Source organism: Piliocolobus tephrosceles, chromosome 9, assembly GCF_002776525.5.
Source record: "Piliocolobus tephrosceles isolate RC106 chromosome 9, ASM277652v3, whole genome shotgun sequence".
NCBI classification, from domain to species: Eukaryota; Metazoa; Chordata; class Mammalia; order Primates; family Cercopithecidae; genus Piliocolobus; species Piliocolobus tephrosceles.
The window spans coordinates 123,841,448-123,864,757 of NC_045442.1; the positions used below are offsets into that span (position 1 = coordinate 123,841,448).

The 23,310-nt window shown below is 42.0% G+C and overlaps 1 protein-coding gene across 2 annotated transcripts in view; it reads left to right on the forward strand.

Annotated features, from left to right (window-relative positions):
- The window catches only part of ITIH5 (inter-alpha-trypsin inhibitor heavy chain 5), a 102,167-nt gene that overhangs the window by 27,713 nt on the left and 51,144 nt on the right, over positions 1-23,310 (forward strand). For both annotated transcript variants that reach the window (XM_023230542.1, XM_023230543.1), the window contains exons 5-7: positions 2,036-2,286; positions 20,791-20,960; positions 21,977-22,093. In XM_023230542.1, the coding sequence (XP_023086310.1) occupies positions 2,036-2,286; positions 20,791-20,960; positions 21,977-22,093 (538 nt within the window). The remainder of the gene's footprint in view (positions 1-2,035; positions 2,287-20,790; positions 20,961-21,976; positions 22,094-23,310) is intronic.

Here is a 23,310-nt window from a genome sequence, read left to right on the forward strand (position 1 = left end):
CTGCCAGAAACTTTGCTGTTGGAAATTTTATTAGTGACAAGGGAATGCCTCACTCTTGTCTGGAAGACATGAGCCATGAGTTCACTTTGATACAGAAAAACAACCAAGGTCCAGAGCTTCAGATAAGGGATTTTCAGGCACAAAATCCCACATTTATCTTAATGTCATAGTTTCTAAGGACACAGTGAATCTTTAGTCTGCTTGTCAGTCCAGGCTGAAATGATGGTTTTACACACAGCCTTTGCTTTGAGACTGTCCAAACTCTGCTCTATTTACATTTAACCTATACTCCATCCTTTCCCTAATTCTGTAATAGCCCTGTCTCTTCCTTTGATGAGTCACCTCATGGTGCCTCTGGTATGTGGTCTCCCTTGCTGTGGCAAGTTATTCAAACCTCACTCTGTTAAACTGTAGATTTATCCCAAGTGGTCTTTATCACAATTGTTCAGAGTCACGCTACAGATTAGTTTAGTTGAATCATGACATATGTTTCTGTTTTTCCTGGAGTTTCTAATTGCTTTTGTTTTTTCTTATGATATAAAATGACATAACATCTAGCAACACACATAACTCATTTCAAATCATAACAAAATGAACAGCTATGACCAAGTTTCTGCAAGCGGTGACATCCTTATCACCCTTGATATCTGGCCAACAGCAGTTGAAAGACATCACTGATTGGGAGACATTCTGATTTCAGAGCTGTTAAAACATGGATGTCTTTATATCCATGAAATACTTTCATTGCTTTTCAGCCTTGATGCAGAACTTTTATCCTGGTATCTCTTTTCATTTTCTTCTGGGTTCGTTTTTTTATTTCATGTATTCCACATTTTATTCTTTTTTGACTCTCACCTTTACTTTGCAGAAGTTATATTCTGAAGGAACTTTCTCAGAATGGGTGCATGAGAAGTAAACTTTCTGAGACCTTGATTAATATTTTGGCTGTGTATGACTTTAAGGTCAAAATACTTTTCCTTTCGAACTTTGAGGCATTGTTCCAATGTCTTATAACATCCAGTATTATTGGTGATACATCTAATGGGATCAGGTAACATCCCTTTCACGTTTTCTCTATGTGATGTTCTGAAGTTTTACAGTGGTGGGTTTCAGTGTCAGTCTCTTTTCATTCATCCTGCTCAGTGCTCGAACTTTTCCATTTCAATACTTGTGTCTCTTTCCAGTTCTGGGAAGGAGGCGTATAGAAAGCCTATCAGCTTAGTCATTCATTCACACTGGACTTGGAATTACCCTCTCTATACTGGGTCCCTCTTCTCCCTTCCATCTTATGGTGTCCTGAATTCAGAGCCTTCACTCTCTCTCATTTTCTACCACAGAGCTGGGTTCTCTTCTTTGCTGCACCCCTTTGCTGCATGTTCTGAGCTATAAAATTCTTGCTCTACTGAATATCCCAAGCCTTCTAGAAACTTCTTGAAATGTCTTACCTACTAACGGTTGCCACTCCCACTTATTCCTCTGGTGATCAGTCTACCATTTTGAATAAGAGAACCCTCACTCCAAGTACTGAAAGCATCTGGAGTGTGTTTTTATCACCTATGGAGTCCTGTATTCCCTACCTTTCCTGCTAAACATATCCACCAAACTTTACCAAGATGTGAAAACCTAGTATGTTAGCTATTTTAAAGTTATGTAAAATGCCAAGATTCATTGGCCATCCTTGTAAAGGGAGAGCACAACTTACAGCTTCACTCCAAAGCTCTCTCTTCAAGCAGTTCACCCACTCCACGTCCTTTCCCATTGCTCCCTTGGGTCTGTCTCAGGGAGGCATAGGACAATATTCTTAGAATCCTCTCCTGGTCGGTATTCTTTGACCCTTGGTGACCTACCTCTAGCACGGGTTTCACTTCTTCTAATATTAATTTTTATTTTTCCTTTCTCAGGACCCACACTCACACCCATGGGTCTCCCTGGCAGGCTGGTTGGGAGGGTATGACTGGTGCCCTGTGGGGACTGAGGGAACCCGGCTCTATCCTCTTCTGAACCTCCCTGGGGTCCTTTTCTTTTTTCCTGACAGAGAGAAGGGGACTGAAATATTCAGAGCTTCTGCAGTGATTCCCAGCAAGGACAAAGCCGCCTTCTTCCTGAGTTACGAGGAGCTTCTGCAGAGGCGCCTGGGCAAGTACGAGCACAGCATCAGCGTGCGGCCCCAGCAGCTGTCCGGGAGGCTGAGCGTGGTCGTGAACATCCTGGAGAGCGCGGGCATCGCATCCCTGGAGGTGCTGCCGCTTCACAACAGCAGGCAGAGGGGCAGCGGGCGCGGGGAAGGTGAGTCCTGCATGCTGGGTTCACTCAGATCAGCAGTGAAAATGCCCAGCTGGTACTTGGCTTCGGAGAAAGCTACAGGAGATGGCACCCCTTCCTTTCAGCGAAGCCTTTGCATTTTTGTAGAAATTGGAATGATAGCAATGAAGCTAAGACAGCACCTGGTACTTTTTTTTTTTTTTTTTGAAACGAAGTCTCTGTCCCCCAGGCTAGAGTGCAGTGGCCAGATCTCCACTCATTGCAACCTCCACCTCCCGGGTTCAAGCGATTCTGCTGCCTCAGCCTCCTGAGTACCTGGGATTACAGGCATGCGCAACCACGCCTGGCTAATTTTGTATTTTTGGTTGAGAGGGGGTTTCAACATGTTGGTCAGGCTGGTCTCGAACCCCTGACCTCATGATCCACCCGTCTCGGCCTCCCAACGTGCTGAGATTACAGGTGTGAGCCACTGCACACGGCCCTTATTTTTTATTAAAGCCATGCTCTATTAAAAATGTATGAGTTATTGACGCAGTAATACCACTTCTGGAAATCTATCCTAGGTAAAACATCTAACATATTGGGAATGTCATATGCACGAGCTTGTTTGATAATATTTGTGGTACCAAAAACATTCCATCAGCCTGAAGATTCAATTCTATGGAAGAGATTAGTAAATTACTATTATAAGACAATTCAGCATGTGGCAGAGAAGAAAAGGCAAATTGTGTATGTACTATAATGTTAAATATGAAGCTGATAAAATACTAGAAAGTTATAGAAAATAATTATTTTGTATCGGGGTATGAGATTGTGAGGCCATTTTCTAAATATCTGTTTTTTAACGTTCAGCAATATGTTATATTCTTTCTAAATTTAAATAATGAAAAATGCTTAGTATAGATGTTAAGATACAGGCAACCTGATTCATTAGCAGAATCAGTCTGATTTTTGAATTTTCTCAAATTCTGATTTTTAAAATAGCTCTTCATTTATTGAAACGAAAAATTACAGTGTAATCTAGTTTTAATCACTGTATTTTTTTTCCTTTTTTTGGGAGGGGACTTTCTGGTTTTCACAAAGTGTAAAAGAGCAACTTTAGTTACTATATGAATTTCAACTAATAGTATATGTTAAATATTTTCTTGTATTGGGCTGTATACTTAATACACCAGTAAGCCTGGTCAGTGTTGAATTGGATGAGACAGGAGAATGTTCAAAAATTGCACCAGGATTAGAATTTCAAGATGTCAGAGAACTGTGACATTGAGGGTGGAGAAACGGTAAATGGTGAGCAGAGAATGTGGGAATCTGTATTCAGTGCCTGTGGCTGCACAATCATAGAGTGACCCAGGAAGGCTTCTTGGACCAGGATATTTAGGGATGAGATTGGCAGGAGAAGAGAGCGAGAGATGCCTTGACAAGTGGAATCAGAGAATGTTGGTATTCAACATAATACAAAAATAGCCAAGGCCTAGAGCTGGTCTGTGGAAGGGCAAACAGTGTGGAAAATACGCTTCCTCCCCCAGCGTGCAGTTGAGTTAATGACTTTGTGAGAGGCGGTTCACTCTCACAGACTGAGGGTTTCCTGGCTCTGCGAGAGACCCAGTTCCTTTGTTATGTGTTGGATTCAAGTCCTTTGTTATGTGATGACTCCAAACAATGAGCTTGACATTCTTAATCCAGATCTAGCTGGTATCTAGAAAAAGCGAAAATATTGTCAAGGTACCTGGCATTTAGAAATGGCGTGAGATCCAATACACCATTCTTAGGTCATGCAGGTGGTAGTTACATGGTTAATGGATTTTAGTTCAGTTGTTAATTGTAACCTTGTAAAAAACGCAAGGCTGTAAGACTTAGCTTGCACATCTGGGAAACGGGGGTAATAACTAGTTCATGGGTCATTGTGAAGTGCTCATGTATGTAAAGGGCTGGCCGCAGAATGAGAGCTTAAAAATTATTATTACTAGTTATCACATTATATTGACTTTTTTTCTGTGCAAAACTTATCTCTATAATAAGATCATCAGGGCCTTTGAAAGCACTGTGTCTGATTAACCTGCATCTCCTTAGCACGTAACACAATGTTAGGTAGGTAGCTAATTGAGTGTCTTTGAACTGCAGAAGAAAAGCAGGCCAGGGATAGTGGCTAACACCTGTAATCCCAGAACTTTGGGAGGCCAAGGTGGGAAGATCCCTGGAGCTCAGGAGTTCGAGACCAGCCTGGGCTACATAGTAAGACGTCGTCTCTATGAGAAAATAAATAAATAGATAAAAAGAAAAGCAAACACAAATGACTAAGAATGTTTTAAAATTTCATTTCTCTCTAACAATACCTCGGAAGAAAATTTTCTCATGTGCAACTGTGGGAGAGAAGTATTTTCTCAGGGGGCAGAGTTGTCAGGATCTCATAAGCAGGGTAGAGTATCTGTTAAGTGTGTCTGAAATGAGAACACATTCAGTAGCTGTGTCAGTAGAAGGTTCAGAGGGGAGTCCTGTTGCAGTAATGAAATGTGTTTTGCCCGATTTTCAGAATCGTAATGACTCTTCAGAGATGTGTACGTGTTGTGGGGTGTGTATGTGTTTTGTTTGGAGGTAATATGAATTATGACTGTTAGCTAAAAAAGTTGCTTACTGTTTATATTCAGGGCCTGTTAGTATCGCAGAGGAATTTTTCCAAACGGTTGATCTCTTGGGATCTGTTTGTTTTTAAGGAAATTGTTTTCCTAGCTCCTTGTACCAAAGCAGATACTTTGCCGTCCAGAACATGAAGCATTTACAAACACGTCCCAGAGCCAGGTGCGGTGGACGGATTCCCTTTTTGCTGCTCCCCACTCCCGTCTTTCAGAGCTCAGTGGTTATTGTTCCTGCAAAATGGCAGCCTTAGCAGCTTGAAGCACAGGATGTTGTGATTTTTTCTGGACATCGCTGCGTGTTTCCAGAAGAAATCCAGGCTAGAGATCAAACTGGAACTGGGCTCGTACCAGAACTATGATTGTGCGAATGAGGTCCAAGCCAGTACATTCCGCAGACAGATCTGGCTGTGTTAAGAAATCTAACTTCTGGAATTTGTCTAAGTAAATCTCTCACCATGGACCCATTTTCATCTTTAAAGATGTGATTCTAGATAAGGATTACTACCGTGTGCTAGATCCTAGACTAAGCATTTGCAGAGTGTATTATCTCGTGCAATTTTTATAACAACCCTCTTAGCTTGTATTTTTCCATCCCCATTTGAATTATGAAGAAGTTAAGAAACCTCACTTACTTACAGAAACAGAGGTTCAGTAATATGGACAAGGTCTCATATTTAATTATGGATAGAAATAGAACTTAAGCATAGGTCTATTTTATTCCAAGTTATACCCTTAACCATTGCACTATCTACCTCCTCATTAAATAAACTGTACATTACTGTGGGTGGAGTTCAAATTCCAACTCTCTCCCTAAGTATAAAAATAAAAAGAAAGACTAAGAGCAATATAATCCACCTTTGCCTCAGTTTACTTTCTGGTGTATCAGGATTGAACCCACATCAGTTGAATTGTAAATTAATGGGATCTTTCCCAGTGTAAAAGGCGGTCCTGTGAGATGTGTTTTGGAAGATGAAACATTATAATTTCTGTTTATTAAAATAATTAACACAGGTACATGGTTCAAAATCTCAAGCATTACAACTTGGTATACAGTGAAATACAAGACCCCCTCTCCCTTCTGTCTCTCCATTCTCCACTTCCCCAGTTCTTATCCTCTGCAATATTCTCATGCTTTACGAGCTCAGTGGAACGGAGTATTTGAAATGAATGCTTTCCTGGAACATGCCTGGGATGTGTGATTTCTGAAGTTATAGTCTGACTTATATTCCGAGACAGATATTCCCACTGTGTGATTGTTTTAAGGCTGGTTGCTCTACTCTCTTTGTTAAACTCATAAATTTCCTACTGTCTCACTTATGGCACCTAAATTACTACCCTTGCCATGATTCTAATACTTTTTTTTGGCAGAAATTTTTCATTTATGACAAGATCCCCAATGACTGGGGTAAAATAAAATGAGATAAATCAAGTGATAAAAAGGATACCTTACTTATTTTATGATCGTTGTGGTTTTACATCAGTGACTCTCAATCCTGACTATACTCTCTGGTAACCTACAGGGGTTTAGAAAGAATTCCAGGCAACCTACTCTAGACAAGTCCTACCCTGGCCTAGAGAAGTGATTTTGAATGTATTAGGGTGGGGCTAGGGAGCTGCACTTTTGGGTGTGATATTCTATAAATGTATATTAAACAATTAAAAATCTATGAGTGATTAAAAATTTTTAGTTATTTGTAAAGTTAAGAATAATGCTATTTTTTCTGCCACTTGACAGGTGTGGTTGTATGATTTTCATGGTTTATCCTTTCTATTCCTTGCTTTTTGAAAAGTTTTAGGGAAGTTTAATTTACACACCATAACATTTGCTCATTTTAAATGTAAAATTTGGTGATTTTTAGTACATTAGCAGAGTTGTACAACCATCATCATGGTCCAATTTTAGAACACTTCTATCACCCCAAAAGAATCCTTGTACCCATTTGCAGTCACATCCTGTTCCTACCCCAGCCCCAGGCAACCACTGATCCACTCTCCATCCCTGTAGACTTCAGCTACATTTAAAAAATCACCACAGGTAATTCAGATGCTCAGTAAAGGTTGCGATCTATGCCCTTGGATTTTCCAGCAGACCTTAGGAATATTAACTATGTCAAAATCTTGACCTACAGAAGCAACTTTTAAATTAAACAAGATTGGGCCGGGTGCAGTGGCTCATGCCTGTAATCCTAGCATTTTGGAAGGTCAAGGTGGGTGGATCAGCTGAGGTCAGGAGTTCGAGACCAGCCTGGCCAACGTAGTGAAACCCTATTTCTACTAACAAACAAACAAACAAACAAAACCAAAAATACAAAAATTAGGCATGGTGGCATATGCCTGTAATCCCAGGTATTGGAAGGCTGAGGCAGGAGAATTGCTTGAACCAGGGAGGCAGAGGCTGCAGTGAGCCGAGATTATGCCATTGCACTCCAGCCTGGGTGACAGAGTCAGACTTGGTCTCAAAAAAAAAAAAAGAAAAAAATTAAACAAGGTTGTTTCTCAATTTCACAGGGCCCTCAGATTACTCTGACTTTGGATCCTTGTTAAAATGTATTTTGTTCCTCTTTCCACCGACAAGTTTTCACTCTCAGATACAGGCCAACATAGAATTATGTGGTTGGTTGAAACAACCTCTTCCCATCTCCTGCTTCTCCTCTTCCACATGGAGACCTGAGATGGAGAAATCCCAACAGGCAAGCTCAATGGGCCGATGCAGTCTTTGTAATACAGTCTTAAGCTCATTAAATTAGGAATCTCATCTTCTTTCGGAGAAAAGTATGATCGTTCAGGACATTTGGGTGTCAATAAAGAGCTTCTCAAATGTACTCGACTCCCCCTCTGGCTTCTTGGACTTGTGGGACTTGCCCCTCCTGCAGTCCTCCTGCTCCAACCCCCACCCCACATTGAGAGAAGAGGCTCCAAGTCTGGCTTAGCGTCAGCCTTCATCCCTGTGGTTTGACGGCTCCATCGCGAATCTCAGTGGTTCCCAAACTTTGCCGCCCATTAGAATCCACAGGGAGCTTTTATAAATCTATTGCTCAAGTCTCACCCATGCCAATGAAATCAAATAGCTGCGGATGGAAACTAGGTGTCAGTATTTTTATTAAAAAGATCCCGTTGTGATTGCAACGGGTAATAAAGTTTGGGGTCCAGACTGTGATGTCCTGTTTTCTAGCACTATTCCGCTTTAGTTCCTACCCCTTTGTTTTCTAAACTCTTTTTTCCCCCCCTGGGCTGCTTGACCCTGTTTCCAAGCTGCCACCTGGGGTTCCTGGGTAACCTCAATTCCTCATGTCTGTCAAAACTGAGGGATTTACGAGACCTTGAGCCAACCTAACATTGAAAGGAAATCGTAACTCTAGGAATGGGGAGACCTTTGTAACTGTTTTCATGTTCTCCTGCCATCTGGTTCGTCACCGAGAAGTGTTTGGCACTTAAGGACACGAAAGAAAGAGAGTATCAAGTTATGCTCTTAAAAAAAAGCATTCTAAAAAGACAACCTACAGAATAGGAGAAAATATTTGCAAATCATATATTTGATAGAAGTCTAGTGTCCAGAATATACAAAGAATCCTTACAACTCAACCACAAAAGGATAAATAACCCAATTAAAATATGAGCAAAGGGCTTGAACAGACGTCCTTCCAAAGAAGACATACGAATGGCCACAAAGCGTCAGAAAAGGTACTCAACACAATTAGTCATTAGGAAAATGCAAACCAAAACCACTTCACACACATTATAGGATGGCTGTAATGAAACAAACAAAGGAAAGTTACAAGCGTTAGGGAAGATGTGGAAAAATTCGGATCCTCGTACATTGCTGGTAGGAATGTAATATGGAGCAGAAAAACATTTGAAGGTTCCTCAAAAAGTTAAAATGAGCAAGAGATCTAGCAAGACCCGAGATCTGGCAAAATTTACCAATGTAAGTCAAGAAAATGCTGAAAACCTGATAGCACTGTCACCACCAACAGCTATTTCCCCCTCAGTTCTTTCAACAAACACGTACTGAGCACCTATGCCAGGTACACTGTAAATTGTACACTTAAAATGAGTACATGTTATGGTCTGTAAATTAAACTTCCATAAAACTGTTTTTTTTAAACGCAAGGAATAGAAAGAATAAACCATGAAAGTCATATGACCATACCTGTTGAGTGGCAGAAAAAATACTCAGCATTATTCTTTTTTTTTTTTTTTTGAGACGGAGTCTTGCTCTGTCGCCCGGGCTGGAGTACAGTGGCCGGATCTCAGCTCACTGCAAGCTCTGCCTCCCGGGTTTACGCCATTCTCCTGCCTCAGCCTCCGGAGTAGCTGGAACTACAGGCGCCCGCCACTTCGCCCGGCTAGTTTTTTGTATTTTTAGTACAGATGGGGTTTCACCGTGTTAGCCAGGATGGTCTCGATCTCCTGACCTCGTGATCCGCCCGTCTCGGCCTCCCAAAGTGCTGGGATTACAGGCTTGAGCCACCGCGCCCGGCCCAGCATTATTCTTAACTTTACAAATAACTAAAATTTTAAAAATTACTTATAGATTTTTAAGTGTTTAATATACATTTATAGAATATCACACCCAAAAGTACAGCTCCCTAGCCCCACCCTAATAAATTCAAATTCACTTGTCTAGGGTAGGACTTGTCTAGAGTGGGTTGTCTGGAATTCTTTCTAAACTCTTCTAGGTTACCAGAGAATATAGTCAGGATTGAGAGTCATTGATGTAAAGATGGAGCAATCCCTCTGGGTATATATTCAAAATAACTGAAAGCAGGTACTTAAATACTTGTGCAGGAATGTTTACAGTAGCAGTATTCACAGTAGCCCCAAAGTGGAAACAACACAAATGCTTCTGAACAGGTGAATGGAGAAACAAAATGTGGTCTATGCATACAATGGAATATTATCCAGGCATGAAAAGGAATGAAACACGGATACATGTTACAACATGGACACATGCTACAACATGGATGCATGTTACAATACGAACATGTGCTGCAAGATGGACACATGCTACAACCCAGACACATGCTACAACATGGATACATGGTACAACATGGATGCATGCTACAATATGGACACATGCTGCAACATGGACACATGCTACAACATGGACAAACTCTACAACATGGATACATGGTACAACATGGATACATGCTACAACATGAATACATGCTACAACATGGGTGCATGTGACAACCCGGGCAACATGGACACATCCCACAACATGGATGCATGCGATAACACAGATACATGGTACAACATGGACACATGCCACAACATGGATATGTGCCATAACACGGATACATGGTATAACATGGACACATGCCACAATGCAGATACATGCTACAACATGGATACATGTTATAATACAGACACATGCTACAGCATGGATACATGGCACAACACAGATACATGCTACAACATGAAGGAGCCTTGAAAACATTACGCTAAATGAAAGAAGCCAGACTGAAAAGGTCATATGTGTATAATTCCATTTAGCTGAAATGTCCAGAACACACAAATCCGTAGAGACAGAAAGCAGATTGGTGGTTGCCTGGGGCTGGGAGGAGGGAGAAATGGAAAGTGGCTGCTGGATGGTTGCAGAGTTTCTTTGGGGTGATGAAGATGTTTTGGGACTTCATAGAGGTGGTGTTTGCACAGCACTGTGGATGTACTAAATGCTACTTGTTTGTATACTTTAAAATGGTTAATTATGGCTGCGTGTGGTGGCTCAGGCCTGTAATCCCAGCACTTTAGAAGGCCGTGGTGGGTGGATAACTTGAGGCCAGAGTTTGAGACTGGCCTGGCCAACATCGCGAAACCCCACCTCTATTAAAAATACAAAAATGAGCTGGGCGTGGTGGCATGCCTGTAATCCCAGCTACTTGGGAGGCTGAGGCAGGAGAATCGCTTGAACCTGGGAGGCGGGGGTTGCAGTGAGGTGAGACTGCACCACTGCACTCCGGCCTGGGTGACAGAGCAGCGAGAGTCTGTCTCAAAAAAAAAAAAAAAAAAAAAAAAAAAGGGTTAATTTCATGTTCTATGAGATTCACCTTGACTTTTGTTAAAAATGAAAAAGTTACATTCTAGGTTGTCAGAATCCCACTCCCTCCACATGCCCTGGAAGCCAGTTTGCTGTGTTCTCTGGCAGTTACCTGTGGGTCCTTCACATGCATGGGAAGGCAAATAGCAGGACTGGATACCACCCAATTTATGGCTTGCTTTTTAATCATATCACTCCTATGTAAGTGTCCAATCAAATGTCAATCTTCAAATAATCCTAAGAACTGCAGAAGCGTCACTGGAAAGAAGAGAACCACTGGAAATACAGCTTTATGACCTTTTATTTGGAAGACCTGGTGGCTGACACTGCAGCTCTCTTTGAGGACAGGTTACTGACCAGCCACATATCCCGTAAGGCCAAGTCCCCTCGGCCGGAGACTAGCACAGTGTCCTCCATTTCACTTGATGCCCAAGAACGGCTTGAATTGAATCCATTTAAATTTTTTTTTTTTTTTTTTTTACTTTATGTTCTTATTTGCTTTCTTTCTTTCTTTTTCTTTTACTTTAAGTTCTGGGATCCATATGCAGAACATGCAGGTTTGTTACACAGGTGTACATGTGCCATGGTGGTTTGCTGCACCTGTCAACCCGCCATCTAGGTTTTAAGCCCCGCATGCATTAGCTATTTGTCCTAATGCTCTCCCTCCCCTTGCCCCCACCTCCTGTTTTTAAAATTATTCTAATGTCTTTCTTTGCTCTGTGAGCATCATGACTCTGCCTTTGCTGTGAAGGCTTCGGTTGATGTGGTGCCTGGCACGGAATGGGTGCTCAGTACGTGTTTGTTGAAGGAACTGAGGGGAAATAGCTGTTGGTGATGACAGTGCTATCAGGTTTTCAGCGCTTTCTTGGCTTACGTTGGTAAATTTTGCCAGATCTTAGGTGTAGCACTTATGTTGTCATGAAGCAGGGATTAAGAGACAAAAGTAATAACTAATTTTGGTTCCAGAAGACTCTGGTTACAGAAAAATCTAGATAAATCCCCCTTAGCTAGGGTTTCCAGGTAAGATATAAGATGCCCAGTTTCATTTGAATTCAGAGAAACAGTATGTCCTGTGCAATATTTAGGATATGTTTGTACTAGGAAATTATTCATTGTTTATCTGAAATTCAAACGTAACCAGGCATTCTGTATTGTAATTTGCTAAATGGGACAACTCTGCCTATTAAAGGGCTGCATTGTGACTGGTTGTGAAACCCCCAGCTCCAGGGTCCTGGCCTGGGTTCAGTCTCTGCTCTGCAGCTGGAAGGGCAAGACCCTGTTTGGCCTCTGCAAAATCTCTGTACCTTTGCCAGGAAACAATCTGGTTGTTATGTGAGGGTTTCCAGCATTGTTCACACAGAAATTACTCAGGTATGAATCATTTGGCCCCATAGTTGGTTGTGTTTTGGTTTTTAATCCAATATGAAAATCCATGTTATCTTGTTTGTTTTGATGTTGGCTGTGGCTCGGTCAACCCAAGAGTGTGGCACAGAGGCTTTGGCTTTTCTCTGTAGCCCAATACTGGTGAGCCACCCTCCTCTTTACTGTGAGGTTTCACTCCTTTTCTTCCTTTTTCCTGCTGCCTTGGCTTGCTGTGGGAGGTGGATGTTGTCAGTGTGTATGACCCGGGCCACCACAGCTGTGGCTGAACCAGAGGTGGGTTGGGGGACGTGATGCAGATCACCAAAAGCATCGGCCACACCCCCGAACCCTTTTGGGAAAAGAAACATCACTTCCCTTGAAGCGCTCCTCCCTCCGTCTGCCCAGCTACGTGCTAACGCGTTTCATCATTTTCATCCTCAACGTTCTGCAAGCTGGAAGTGAACTCTCACGTTTCTGGCGCTGTGCGAGGTTCCTGGAATCTACAGACATCTAAGATGTTGTCACTGCCTTTGCAGAACTTAGAATTGGCAATTAAAAAATGGCAACCTGTCTCCTGGGTTCAAGTGATTCTCCTGCCTCAGTCTCCCCACTAGCTGGGGCTACAGGCTCACGCCACCAGGCCTGGCTAATTTTTGTATTTTTAGTAGAGACAGGGTTTCACCCTGTTGGCCAGGCCAGGTCTTGAACTCCTGACATCAAGTGATCCACCTGCCTTGGCCTCCCAAAGTGCTGGGATTACAGGTGTGATCCACCATGCCTGGCCCAACTTAGTCATTTCTAAGTGTTTGGCAGTGTTGAGTCTATTCACACTGGTGTATTGCCAATCTCCTGAACTTTTTCATCTCCCAGACTGAAACTCCATACCCGTTTAACACTGACTCCCCATCTCTCCTTCCCCCTGGAGTCCCAGATAACCACTGTTCTCCTTTCTGTCTCATCTATGAGTTTGACAACTTTGCATACCTCATGTAAGTGGACTCATACAGTATCTGTTCTTTTGTGTCTGGCTTATTTCACCTGACCTAATGTCCTCAAAGTTTATCCTCGTTGTATCACATGTCAACATTTCTCTTCTTTTTAAGGCTGAATTATATTGCACTATGTGTCTGCACCAAGTACCACTCCACTTTTCTTGGTTATTAGCCCCTGCTCTGCCTGCGGGCCAGAGAACACTGTAAAGGTGTTTAACAAAAGTCTCTCAGTCTCATATTCCTTGGCTGCTGTACCATTGTTTCTGGTGGGCTTCCATTTGGTTGAGTTTCAAATGCTTGGAGCAGCTAGTATTTGAGGTCTCCAGTGGACACAACGTGATGGCAGAAAGGGATAATGCATATATATATATATATATATGTATTTTTTTTTTTGAGGCGGAGTCTCACTCTGTTGCTCAGACTGGAGTACAGTGACACAATCTTGGCTCACTGCAACCTCCGCCTCCTGGGTTCAAGTGATTCTCCTGCCTCAGCCTCCCTAGTAGCTGGGACTACAGGCGTGCACCAACACGCTGGCTATTTTTTGTATGGACGGGGTTTCACCATATTGGCCAGGCTGGTCTGCAACTCCTGACCTCAGGTGATCCGGCCACCTTGGCCTCCCAAAGTGCTGGGATTACAGGCGTGAGTCACCGTGCCTTACCCGATAATGCATGTATTTATTTATTTATTTATTTTGAGATGGAGTTTCACTCTTGTTGCCCAGGCTGGAGTGCAATGGCGTGATCTTGGCTCACCACAACCTCTGCCTCCTAGGTTCAAGCGATACTCCTGCCTCAGCCTCCCAAGTAGCTGGGATTACAGGCATGCGCCACCATGTCTAGCTAATTTTGTATTTTTAGTAAAGATGGGGTTTCTCCATGTTGGTCAGGTTGGTCTCGGACTCCCGACCTCAGGTGATCTGCCTACCTCGGTCTCCCAAAGTGCTGGGATTACAGGCATAAGCCACTGTGCCTGGCCTGAGAATGCATATTTTTAAGGGTTAACTTTTAGAATGTGTGCTTGCTGGGTGAGGTAGTTGTACTTGTTTTCATGCATAGTCTCTCTTGGGAAGTTTTTCAAATATGGAAACTGAGAGTTGGGAATCTATAATTTTAAGAAGGAAGAGCATTGAATAAGCAGCGAAGAAAGCTGATTTGCTAAGAAACCCGGGCAAACATCTACTTAACTATAGAATACTAGAGTTGAGTTTGAATCCCTTCAGCTGTAAATTTGAGTTAGTATTCTGTGCTATGTGTTGCTATCATATCTATATGACACTGTTTTCCTAAAGGATTTAAAATACCAAACATTCATGTAAGGGGAAGAAACATCCTTTCCCAAAAGAAAACTGTGGATAGTGAGAGACTTATGAAGGCATTTAACCAAATTCCTTCTTGTCATCATTGCCTCTGTGTTACCAGTTTTTCTTTCAATCCTCTGCTGATTTGCTTGAATTTTGTCTTTATTTGCTACCCTCAGAGCGTAGTGCTCCAATTATTCACAGTATTTTTGACCTCCATATATTTAAGAAATTGCCTCGTTGGATCCCAGGTGAGCAGGGTTCATAAACAAACATAGACAATTTAAGCTTCTTTCTAAAGAGGAAATGAGCAGGCAGTGTGTGTTGGGAAATCCTTTTGTCAATGCACCAGGTGTTGGCTGCTTTTCTCCCACAGCAGCCAAAACCCAGACCCTCAGGAAACAGAGGCCAGAAAATCCCTCTGCCCATCGACCCAGACGGTGGCGCTTCCAGCCCATGGTTGTGAGCACGGGGCTCTGCTCCTCAATCTTTCACCTTTAGACATTTTACACAGCAGTTGGCTGCCAATTTTCCCCACGTGATAATTGTCTAGGAGAAGACTGTATGTTTGTGACCAACATCCGTGCATCAGGACATCACTAAGGACATATGTTTTGTTCTCAACTTTCTCTTCAGCTCTGATGCACAAGCTATAAATTACTTTGTCATCACCCAATAGGATCAGTCAGAGGAATATTTAATGGCACTTATAGGCATGGTTCTTAACTTTCTTTAGAGTCCTTGGAGAATGTGGCAAAATTAATGCATCCTTTCTTCAGAAAAAAAAAAATGTACATTTACGCTTACGTGCAAAATTCTGTATATGATTTTAGGGGACTTTCAGACAGCTACTGACTTCATTATACTTTGTAAAGATTTTTTTTTTAAAGACTATTCTTTATGTAAGTATATTGACATATGTATAATGTGTAGATATATTGAATTTCCTGTTATGAATGTTTATTATGTGTCTGTCCTTTTGAAATATTATTTGTTTTTATCAAGCTTTCAGTGGTATAGAGAAAACTCTCATGACAAAATGTGAACTGTATGTTATCAAAGAGCATTTTTTTCTTTATAAATTGCCTTTCATAATGGACAAAGAGTACAAGAAACTACTTCTAAAGGGGAAGAGGATGGAGCTAGTATGTATTGAGCACCTGCTGTCTGCCAGGTACCACGCCGGGCACCTTACATATGAGATCTCGCTTCATCTCAACAATGATTCTATGACTGTGGAATTGTTCCCATGTCACAGACGTGGCACTGAAGCTCAGGAATAGTAAGTCAGTCGTTTTGATTCAGTCACACTCTAGAGCCCACTCTCTTTGGTATTCTGTAGTTTGCAAAGATAACACAAAGCTTCTTGCTCAAAAATACTGGGCTTTAGAAAAGAAGAGAGCCCCCTGGGAACCCTGGTGGCCTGAGAGGCAGGGAAGAGTCGGTGAGTGGAAGAAGAGCGTGAGTGAATTTTCCTAAGGGCACGAAGGGCAGTTGTGTGTCCCTGGGGTTTTCTTGTATGGGACCGCTAATGCCTGCATGAAGACAGGAAGATGGCACTAGAAAACTTGGCCTCCCCCAAACTGGAGCAGCTGCTGCAGTTCGCCCTAGAAGTTGGGCGGAAGGAGAGAACACGAAGGAGGAAAGAGACATGGGTTCTCATTAGACAAGTGGGTCAGATTCTTCCTCTTTTTTGGTCTGCACCAATCTCTTTCCTTGTGGTCTTCATTAACCTGCGACTCTGAGGACCCTGCGGGTGACACTCATTTTTGTGCTTAGGAAATATCTGTGGCGGTCAGCAGGGTGAGCCCCCATTCACAGCAAGGAAAAACAGAGTCATGTTCTTCTGCTCTGGGATTTTGGTCAGTAACGGTGGAACAGCCCATACAAACCTACTTAACAGACTTTTCCCCCCCTTAATAAAAAGACGATTCTATTTTCCAGAGATGCTCCTCTGGAATTGCTCCCAGTAAACTTAAAAAAAAAAAACAAAAACAAACAAACAAAAAAACAAGGTAGTGAAAAATTTATTGGGTCACATTTACTGTCTGATTCTTACTGGGTGGTGGTTGGCCTCAGGAACCGGGCTCCTTGGTGAGTAACCAAACTGAGAATCAACCCACTCTTTGGGTGTGTAAAATAAGCCCATTTAGATGAATCTCATGAATTTTCATCGTGAGCTAGTAAAACCAGAGGTCACTAGGAAACTAGCATAATCATACAGTATCCTTCCTCATGGTCCATATCAAAGAGCCTAGTCAAGTGAATGATGAAGAGAGAAATTATACTTTCTAATGCCCAGTGCTTTTACTCAGCCATGAATGGTATTAATTTAGGGAGCTTGTGAAAAGCATTTTCACGAGACAGATTGGAAGCAAGACTAAGTAGGTACATGCTGGCAGCATAAAGAGAGTCTAATCTAATTATTGTAGAATCTTAGAGATAATCTAAGTGCTGCCTAATTGAGTACAACACATTTTATTGACTCTTTTCTATGTGTAAGGCACACAGACCCTGTGTGGGGTACATACCTATTTTCTATGGGCAAAAACCAGAATCACCCAGAGGGCTTGTTAAAACACAAATGGCGGCGTCCCATCCCCAGAGTTTCTGACTCCTAGTTTCTGGACTGGGCCTGAGAACCGGCATTTCTAACAAGTTCCCAGGAGCTGCTGCTGATGCTGCTGGTTCAAGATCACACTGTGAGAACTGCTCTACACCCTCGTGGGGGAGATTATTCCAGGGTTCACTTGAGCCCTTCTAATGGGATGGGTTGTGAAAGCGGCCGATCCCAACAGGACAGCTTTCTTAGGGTTCACCGACACTGCGCTGAAAAGTGCCTCCCAGAAACTCTCTCCTTGGTCCTAATTCTGCCGGCCGGAATTGCTCTGGACACACCTAATCCTCATTTAACAAATGCCCATACACGTTCATCCTAAGGTGGACAGAGAGGGGTCGGTTTGGCAAATAACATTGTTATGTTCCATGCCTGTTTAATCTACTTTGCTAACAATAAATTTAAATGTTAATAACTGGGGTGTACATACACCATAAAGGGTACAAATGTCATGTGTACAGCTTGATAAAATTTTACATAGGTGTACACTCATACAACTGTCTTCCACATCAAGACATGAAATATTTTCACCCTTCCTCAAAATTACCATGTCCTCTTTCCCGGTCCCTAGCTGGCCCTCAAAAGCCAGCACTGTTCTATTCCAGTTGCCATGGATATTTCCTGCTCCTCTTGAACTTTATGCAGACGGAAGCAGAGAGAACATGCCCTTTTGTATCTGATATTTTCAAGAAGACTGTGAGGTTTAACCATGTTTTAAATAGCAATATTAGTTCTTTTGTTTTTATTGCCTTGTGGTATCCCAAGTTTGACTTGTGTTTATAGTTGTATATTTAATTGCTCCTTCTATTTTTTTTTTTGCGGGGGTGGGGGTGTTGTGGGATGGAATTTTGCTCTTGTTGCTCAGGCTAGAGGGCAATGGCGCAATCTCAGCTCACTGCAACCTCTGCCTCCCTGGTTCAAGTGATATTCTCCTGCCTCAGCTTCCTGAGTAGCTGGGATTACAGCCACCACACCCATCTACTTTTTTTTTTTTTTAATTTTTTAATTTTTATTTATTTATTTATTTTTGAGACGGAGTCTCGCTCTGTCGCCCAGGCTGGAGTGCAGTGGCCGGATCTCAGCTCACTGCAAGCTCCGCCTCCTGGGTTTACGCCATTTGCCTCAGCCTCCCGAGTAGCTGGGACTACAGGGGCCCGCCACTTCGCCCGGCTAGTTTTTTGTATTTTTTTAGTAGAGACGGGGTTTCACCGTGTTAGCCAGGATGGTCTCGATCTCCTGAGCTCGTGATCCGCCCGTCTCGGCCTCCCAAAGTGCTGGGATTACAGGCTTGAGCCACCGCGCCCGGCCCACACCCATCTACTTTTTTGTATTTTTAGTAGAGACGAGGTTTCTCCATGTTGGCCAGGCTGATCTTGAACTCCTGACCTCAGGTGATCCAGCCGCCTCAGCCTCTCAAAGTGCTGGGATTACAGGCGTGAGCCACCGCGCCTGGGCCCTCCTTCTATTTTATATAGTTAAGGTTGGAAATTGATATGGTTTGGCTCTGTGTCCCCACCGAAATCGCGTTTGGAATTGTAATCCCCATGTGTCAGAGGAGCGGCAATGGAGGTGAATTTCCCCGTTTCTGTTCTCGTGATAGTGAGTGAGTTCTCACGAGATCTGATGGTTTAAAAGTCTGGCGCTGCCCACCTCTGTCTCTCGCTCCTGCAGCCGTGAGGACTTGCTCGCTTCTCCTTTGCCTTCCGCCATGATTGTAAGTTTCCCGAGGCCTCCCCAGCCATGCGGAACTGTCCATGCCCTGTCTGGATTTTCCCAACTCCTTCAGATGAGCAGATCTGTGGATGCATGTTCTCTCTTATGTAACTGTCTCCCTACAAAAATAAACTTTTCTCTTTGCTGGCTCTCTGATCACTTCCAAAATCCCTGTCCTTGATAAGTGCAAATAATAGAAGAATCTGTTCTACCTTGTGGTTCCTGTTAAGGTTACACCTAAATTGTCTCTGAAAAATAATTGTCTGTTTTGTTAGAGGAAATGTTTAAACTTCCTTTGACTTTTGTGTCTAATAAACCCTCAGCAAAAGGAAGTTTATTTTTAAATACAAATTACTGTGGCCACTTAACGCCTCATTTCCTTTTTCATTCTGCTAATTGGAGATGGGAAATTGCTGGTCAGCCTATTTCATGCTATCTACTTGAGTACATTTAAAAAGATAATCAGAGGCTTTGCAGCAGTTTTAAGTCTGGCTTTGATTCAATATCTGGATAAAAAGCCTCCACATGCCCTTATGATTAAGAATTCTTGTTTATGTTTTCATATTTTCCGTGGTGCATGCAGACCTCATCCTTTGGGTTTTTATTGCTAAGTACATACATATAGTGTTGTTTGGGTTTACAAACGTGAGTAGTTTGGTAAATAATTTTCTGTGTTCTAACAGGAAATGAAGGTCAGGAGTAAAAGATGGGATGCTCTTTGCTTAATCTGTCATCGCATTAGGTTTTCATAAATTACATAACATCCATTTATCTGTTTATCTTTCTGTAATTCAAATTTATATGCTGAATTTCATGTTAAAAAGCTTTGAGAATTTTTTTTTTTTTTTTTTTTTTTTAATGAGCCACAGGCTGGGCATGGTGGCTCACGCCTGTACTTGTAGAACTTTGGGAGTCCAAGGCAGGAGGATAGCTTGAGTGTAGGAGTTCAAGACCAGTCTGAGCAACATAGCAAGACCCTGTCTCTACAAAAAACGACAACAAAAAATTATCCAGGCATGCTAGTACGTGCCTGTAGTCCCAGCTACTGGGGAGGCCGAAGTGAGAATCACTTGAGTCCAAAAGTTTGAGGCTGCAATGAGCTGTGATTGCACCATTGTACTCTGGGTGACAGAGTGAGACTCTGTCTCAAAAGAAAAAAAAAAGAATACAGAAAAAGAGAAATCTTGTAGGACAAATGACCAGCGATTTATCACATATATGTAGCATCAGAAAAGAGGTGGAGGCAGACACTGGAGATTAAAAGAAGCAAGAAACAAAAATGGAATGTGACTGGGGACTCTGTTCTGATCTTGATTCAAACAAATCAACCATACTAAGACCCTTTCTTTAGGGAATCAGACAAATTTCAATACAAACTGAGAATTAGATAATAATAGGGCATTGAGCATTAATTTTGTCACTTGTGATAATGGTTTTGTGGTTATGTTAGTAAAAGAGTTCTTACAGGTAAAGGCATACTGCAGTATTTATGGATGAAATAATGGTGTCTGGAATTTGTTTTTAAAATACTCTAGGAAAAAATGGGGAATAGATAAAAACAGATACTAAAGATTGGTAACATGCTGATGCTTGTTAAAACTGGGTGATGGATACAGGGATTCGTTTTACTATTCTCTCTACTTTTGTGTGTTTTAAAAATTTTCATAAGGTTCAGAAAGAGGCATAAGAGGGGAGCTACATGATGACATATTCGTCACATTGTGATATATGAGTACAGTCTTAGAAGTTCCTGTGAAATACAAGCCTGTAATAAAATGAAATCTAAAACTCTGTGTCTACCAAACAGTTCTTATTTCTTTTTGGAAAAAATATATTAAATTATTATGTTTCTGTCTTGTTTGCAGATGATTCTGGGCCTCCCCCATCTACTGTCATCAACCAAAATGAAACGTTTGCCAACATCATTTTTAAACCTAGTGTAGTACAACAGGCCAAGATTGCCCAGAATGGAGTTTTGGGAGACTTTATCATTAGATATGACGTCAACAGAGAACAGAGCATTGGGGACATCCAGGTAATGGGATTGTTGTTGCTATTTCACATTGGTTGGTCGATACTTTGGATAGACTTAGACTGTGGATTCCAGTATTTACCTAAGGGAGAGAGAACTTTCTGCTTCTTAGTAAATTCGTTTTAACCCAAAATATTTCTTCAAAGAGACTAGTGGTATTTTTTTGGTGAGGGTACCTATTTCTGGCTTCAGTAATCTGCAGAGCAAGTAAAATCTGTAATATCAAGCTCTCTGTGGTGTTTTAGATGAAATTAGAATTTTAGTTCATGCTCCATTTTATTTTATTTTTGAGACCAAGTCTTACTCTGTTACCCAGGCTGGAGTGCAGTGGCCAATCTTGGCTCACTGCAACCTTTGTCTCCCAGGTTCAAGCGATTCTCCTGCCTCAACCTCCCAAGTAGCTGGGATTACAGGCACCCCACCACCATGCCCCGCTAATTTTTGTATTTTTAGTAGTGATGGGGTTTTGCCATGGTGGCCAGGCTGGTCTCGAACTCCTGACCTCAAGTGATCTGACCGTCTCAGCCTCCCAAAGCTCTGGGGTTACCAGCATGAGCCACTGCACTTGGTCCATGTTCCATTTTAATTAAAAGAGACTGCTCATTTTCCTTTAGGTCTTATTGTTCCAGAGACAGGGTGGGGATATTAAAACCTATTAATTGCATCCAGAATGTAGAGAATCTTGATGTCTCAGCTTGTAAGATGCTTGGTAAAAAAAACAGATAGTGAAGGAAGCAGAATTCTCAAGTAGCAAAGGTCCGGGGGATGGATAATTAAACTTGAACTGGTAGTCATCATTGATCAATTTTAAAGGGAAGAGTCTACCCTTATACAGATTAAATTAGCAATGAGTTCTCTTGGAGGGATAGGGGCTTAGATAATTCTACTCCTGGTGTGGAATCTGACCCTAAGCTCTGTGTCGTGCTTTAACTTTTAGAAATTCCATAGAATACCCACTTCAGATATTTTTCCTCCTTACTCTAGGTACTACCGTTTTTACTTTCTTTTCCCTCTACCAGGTTCTAAATGGCTATTTTGTGCACTACTTTGCTCCTAAAGACCTTCCTCCTTTACCCAAGAATGTGGTATTCGTGCTTGACAGCAGTGCTTCTATGGTGGGAACCAAACTGCGGCAGGTGAGTGGGTGCCAACTGCCCATTTATTCTCTCTCGCTTTTGCCTGGGACAAAGACTTGCTTTGCGAATAAAGTTCAGTAGATGCCAAACGTCAGCTTTACCATCCAGTGATTCCTGCCTATGGAGAGCCTGCCTGAGCGGATTCAGTTAAGTCATTGACATGAACTGTCATTTCAGCATGGTGGTTTTAAGAGAGCAGAGGGACGTGCTGTAGAAACCCCTTGAAATAAAGGGCACTGGCAGAGTGGATAATGTAAGTAAGATAGGAATACGTCGACAGGACCAATTAATCCACGATCATTGATGGAATAATTCTGTTCAGTGATGATTCCTCTGAGAACAGTGGAATAGAATCACTGGAAGCCTCCTTAAAATAAAGAACTCAGGTCTCAGTAAATCAGGACTGATGTTGTCACAAAATTTAGGATGAATCTTAAAATTCCTGGGTGGTGGGGAGACATTCAGGGGTCATGTAGTTTATGTTGAAAAATTAGATTCCTGAAAATACGACTATTTATACTTTTCTTGCAAACCACTGGAAAAGACTATTTCTTATCTTATTTTGGTATCATAAATGTCAGAATCTTGCATTTACAATACATTTCAAACTCACATAATAGAAAACAGAGCTAATGGTTGCCAGACCAGCTAATTTCTTTACATTCTTCGAAAACGTAAATCTCTTAGTTTGTCTTTTAAAATTCGTTATCTATTTTATTTTATTTATTTTTTTGAGATGGAGTTTTGCTCTTGTTGCCTAAGCAGGAGGACAATGGTGCGATCTCAGCTCACTGCATGCAACCTCTGCCTTCTGGGTTCAAGGGATTCTCCTGCCTCAGCCTTCTGAGTAGCTGGGATTACAGGCATCCACCACTGCGTCTGGCTGAGTTTTGTGTTTTTAGTAGAGACAGGGTTTCATCATGTTGGCCAGGCTGCTCTCAAACTCCTGACCTTAGGTGATCCGCCTATCTCAGCCTCCCAAAGTGCTGAGATTATAGGTATGAGCCACCACGCCCAGCCTATTCCATTTTTTTTAATCAATTCACAATACATTTGTGATTTACTGAGTGAGATACTATCTCGAATCTCGTAAAAACTCTCTGTCCCACCTGCGTCCACCTCTAGGTCGCACCTCACATGCTGTTGAACATACTCCTATCTGATAAACTATTGCAACTATTTTTTTTCTCAATCTACTACTTTATAAATGGCTTCTA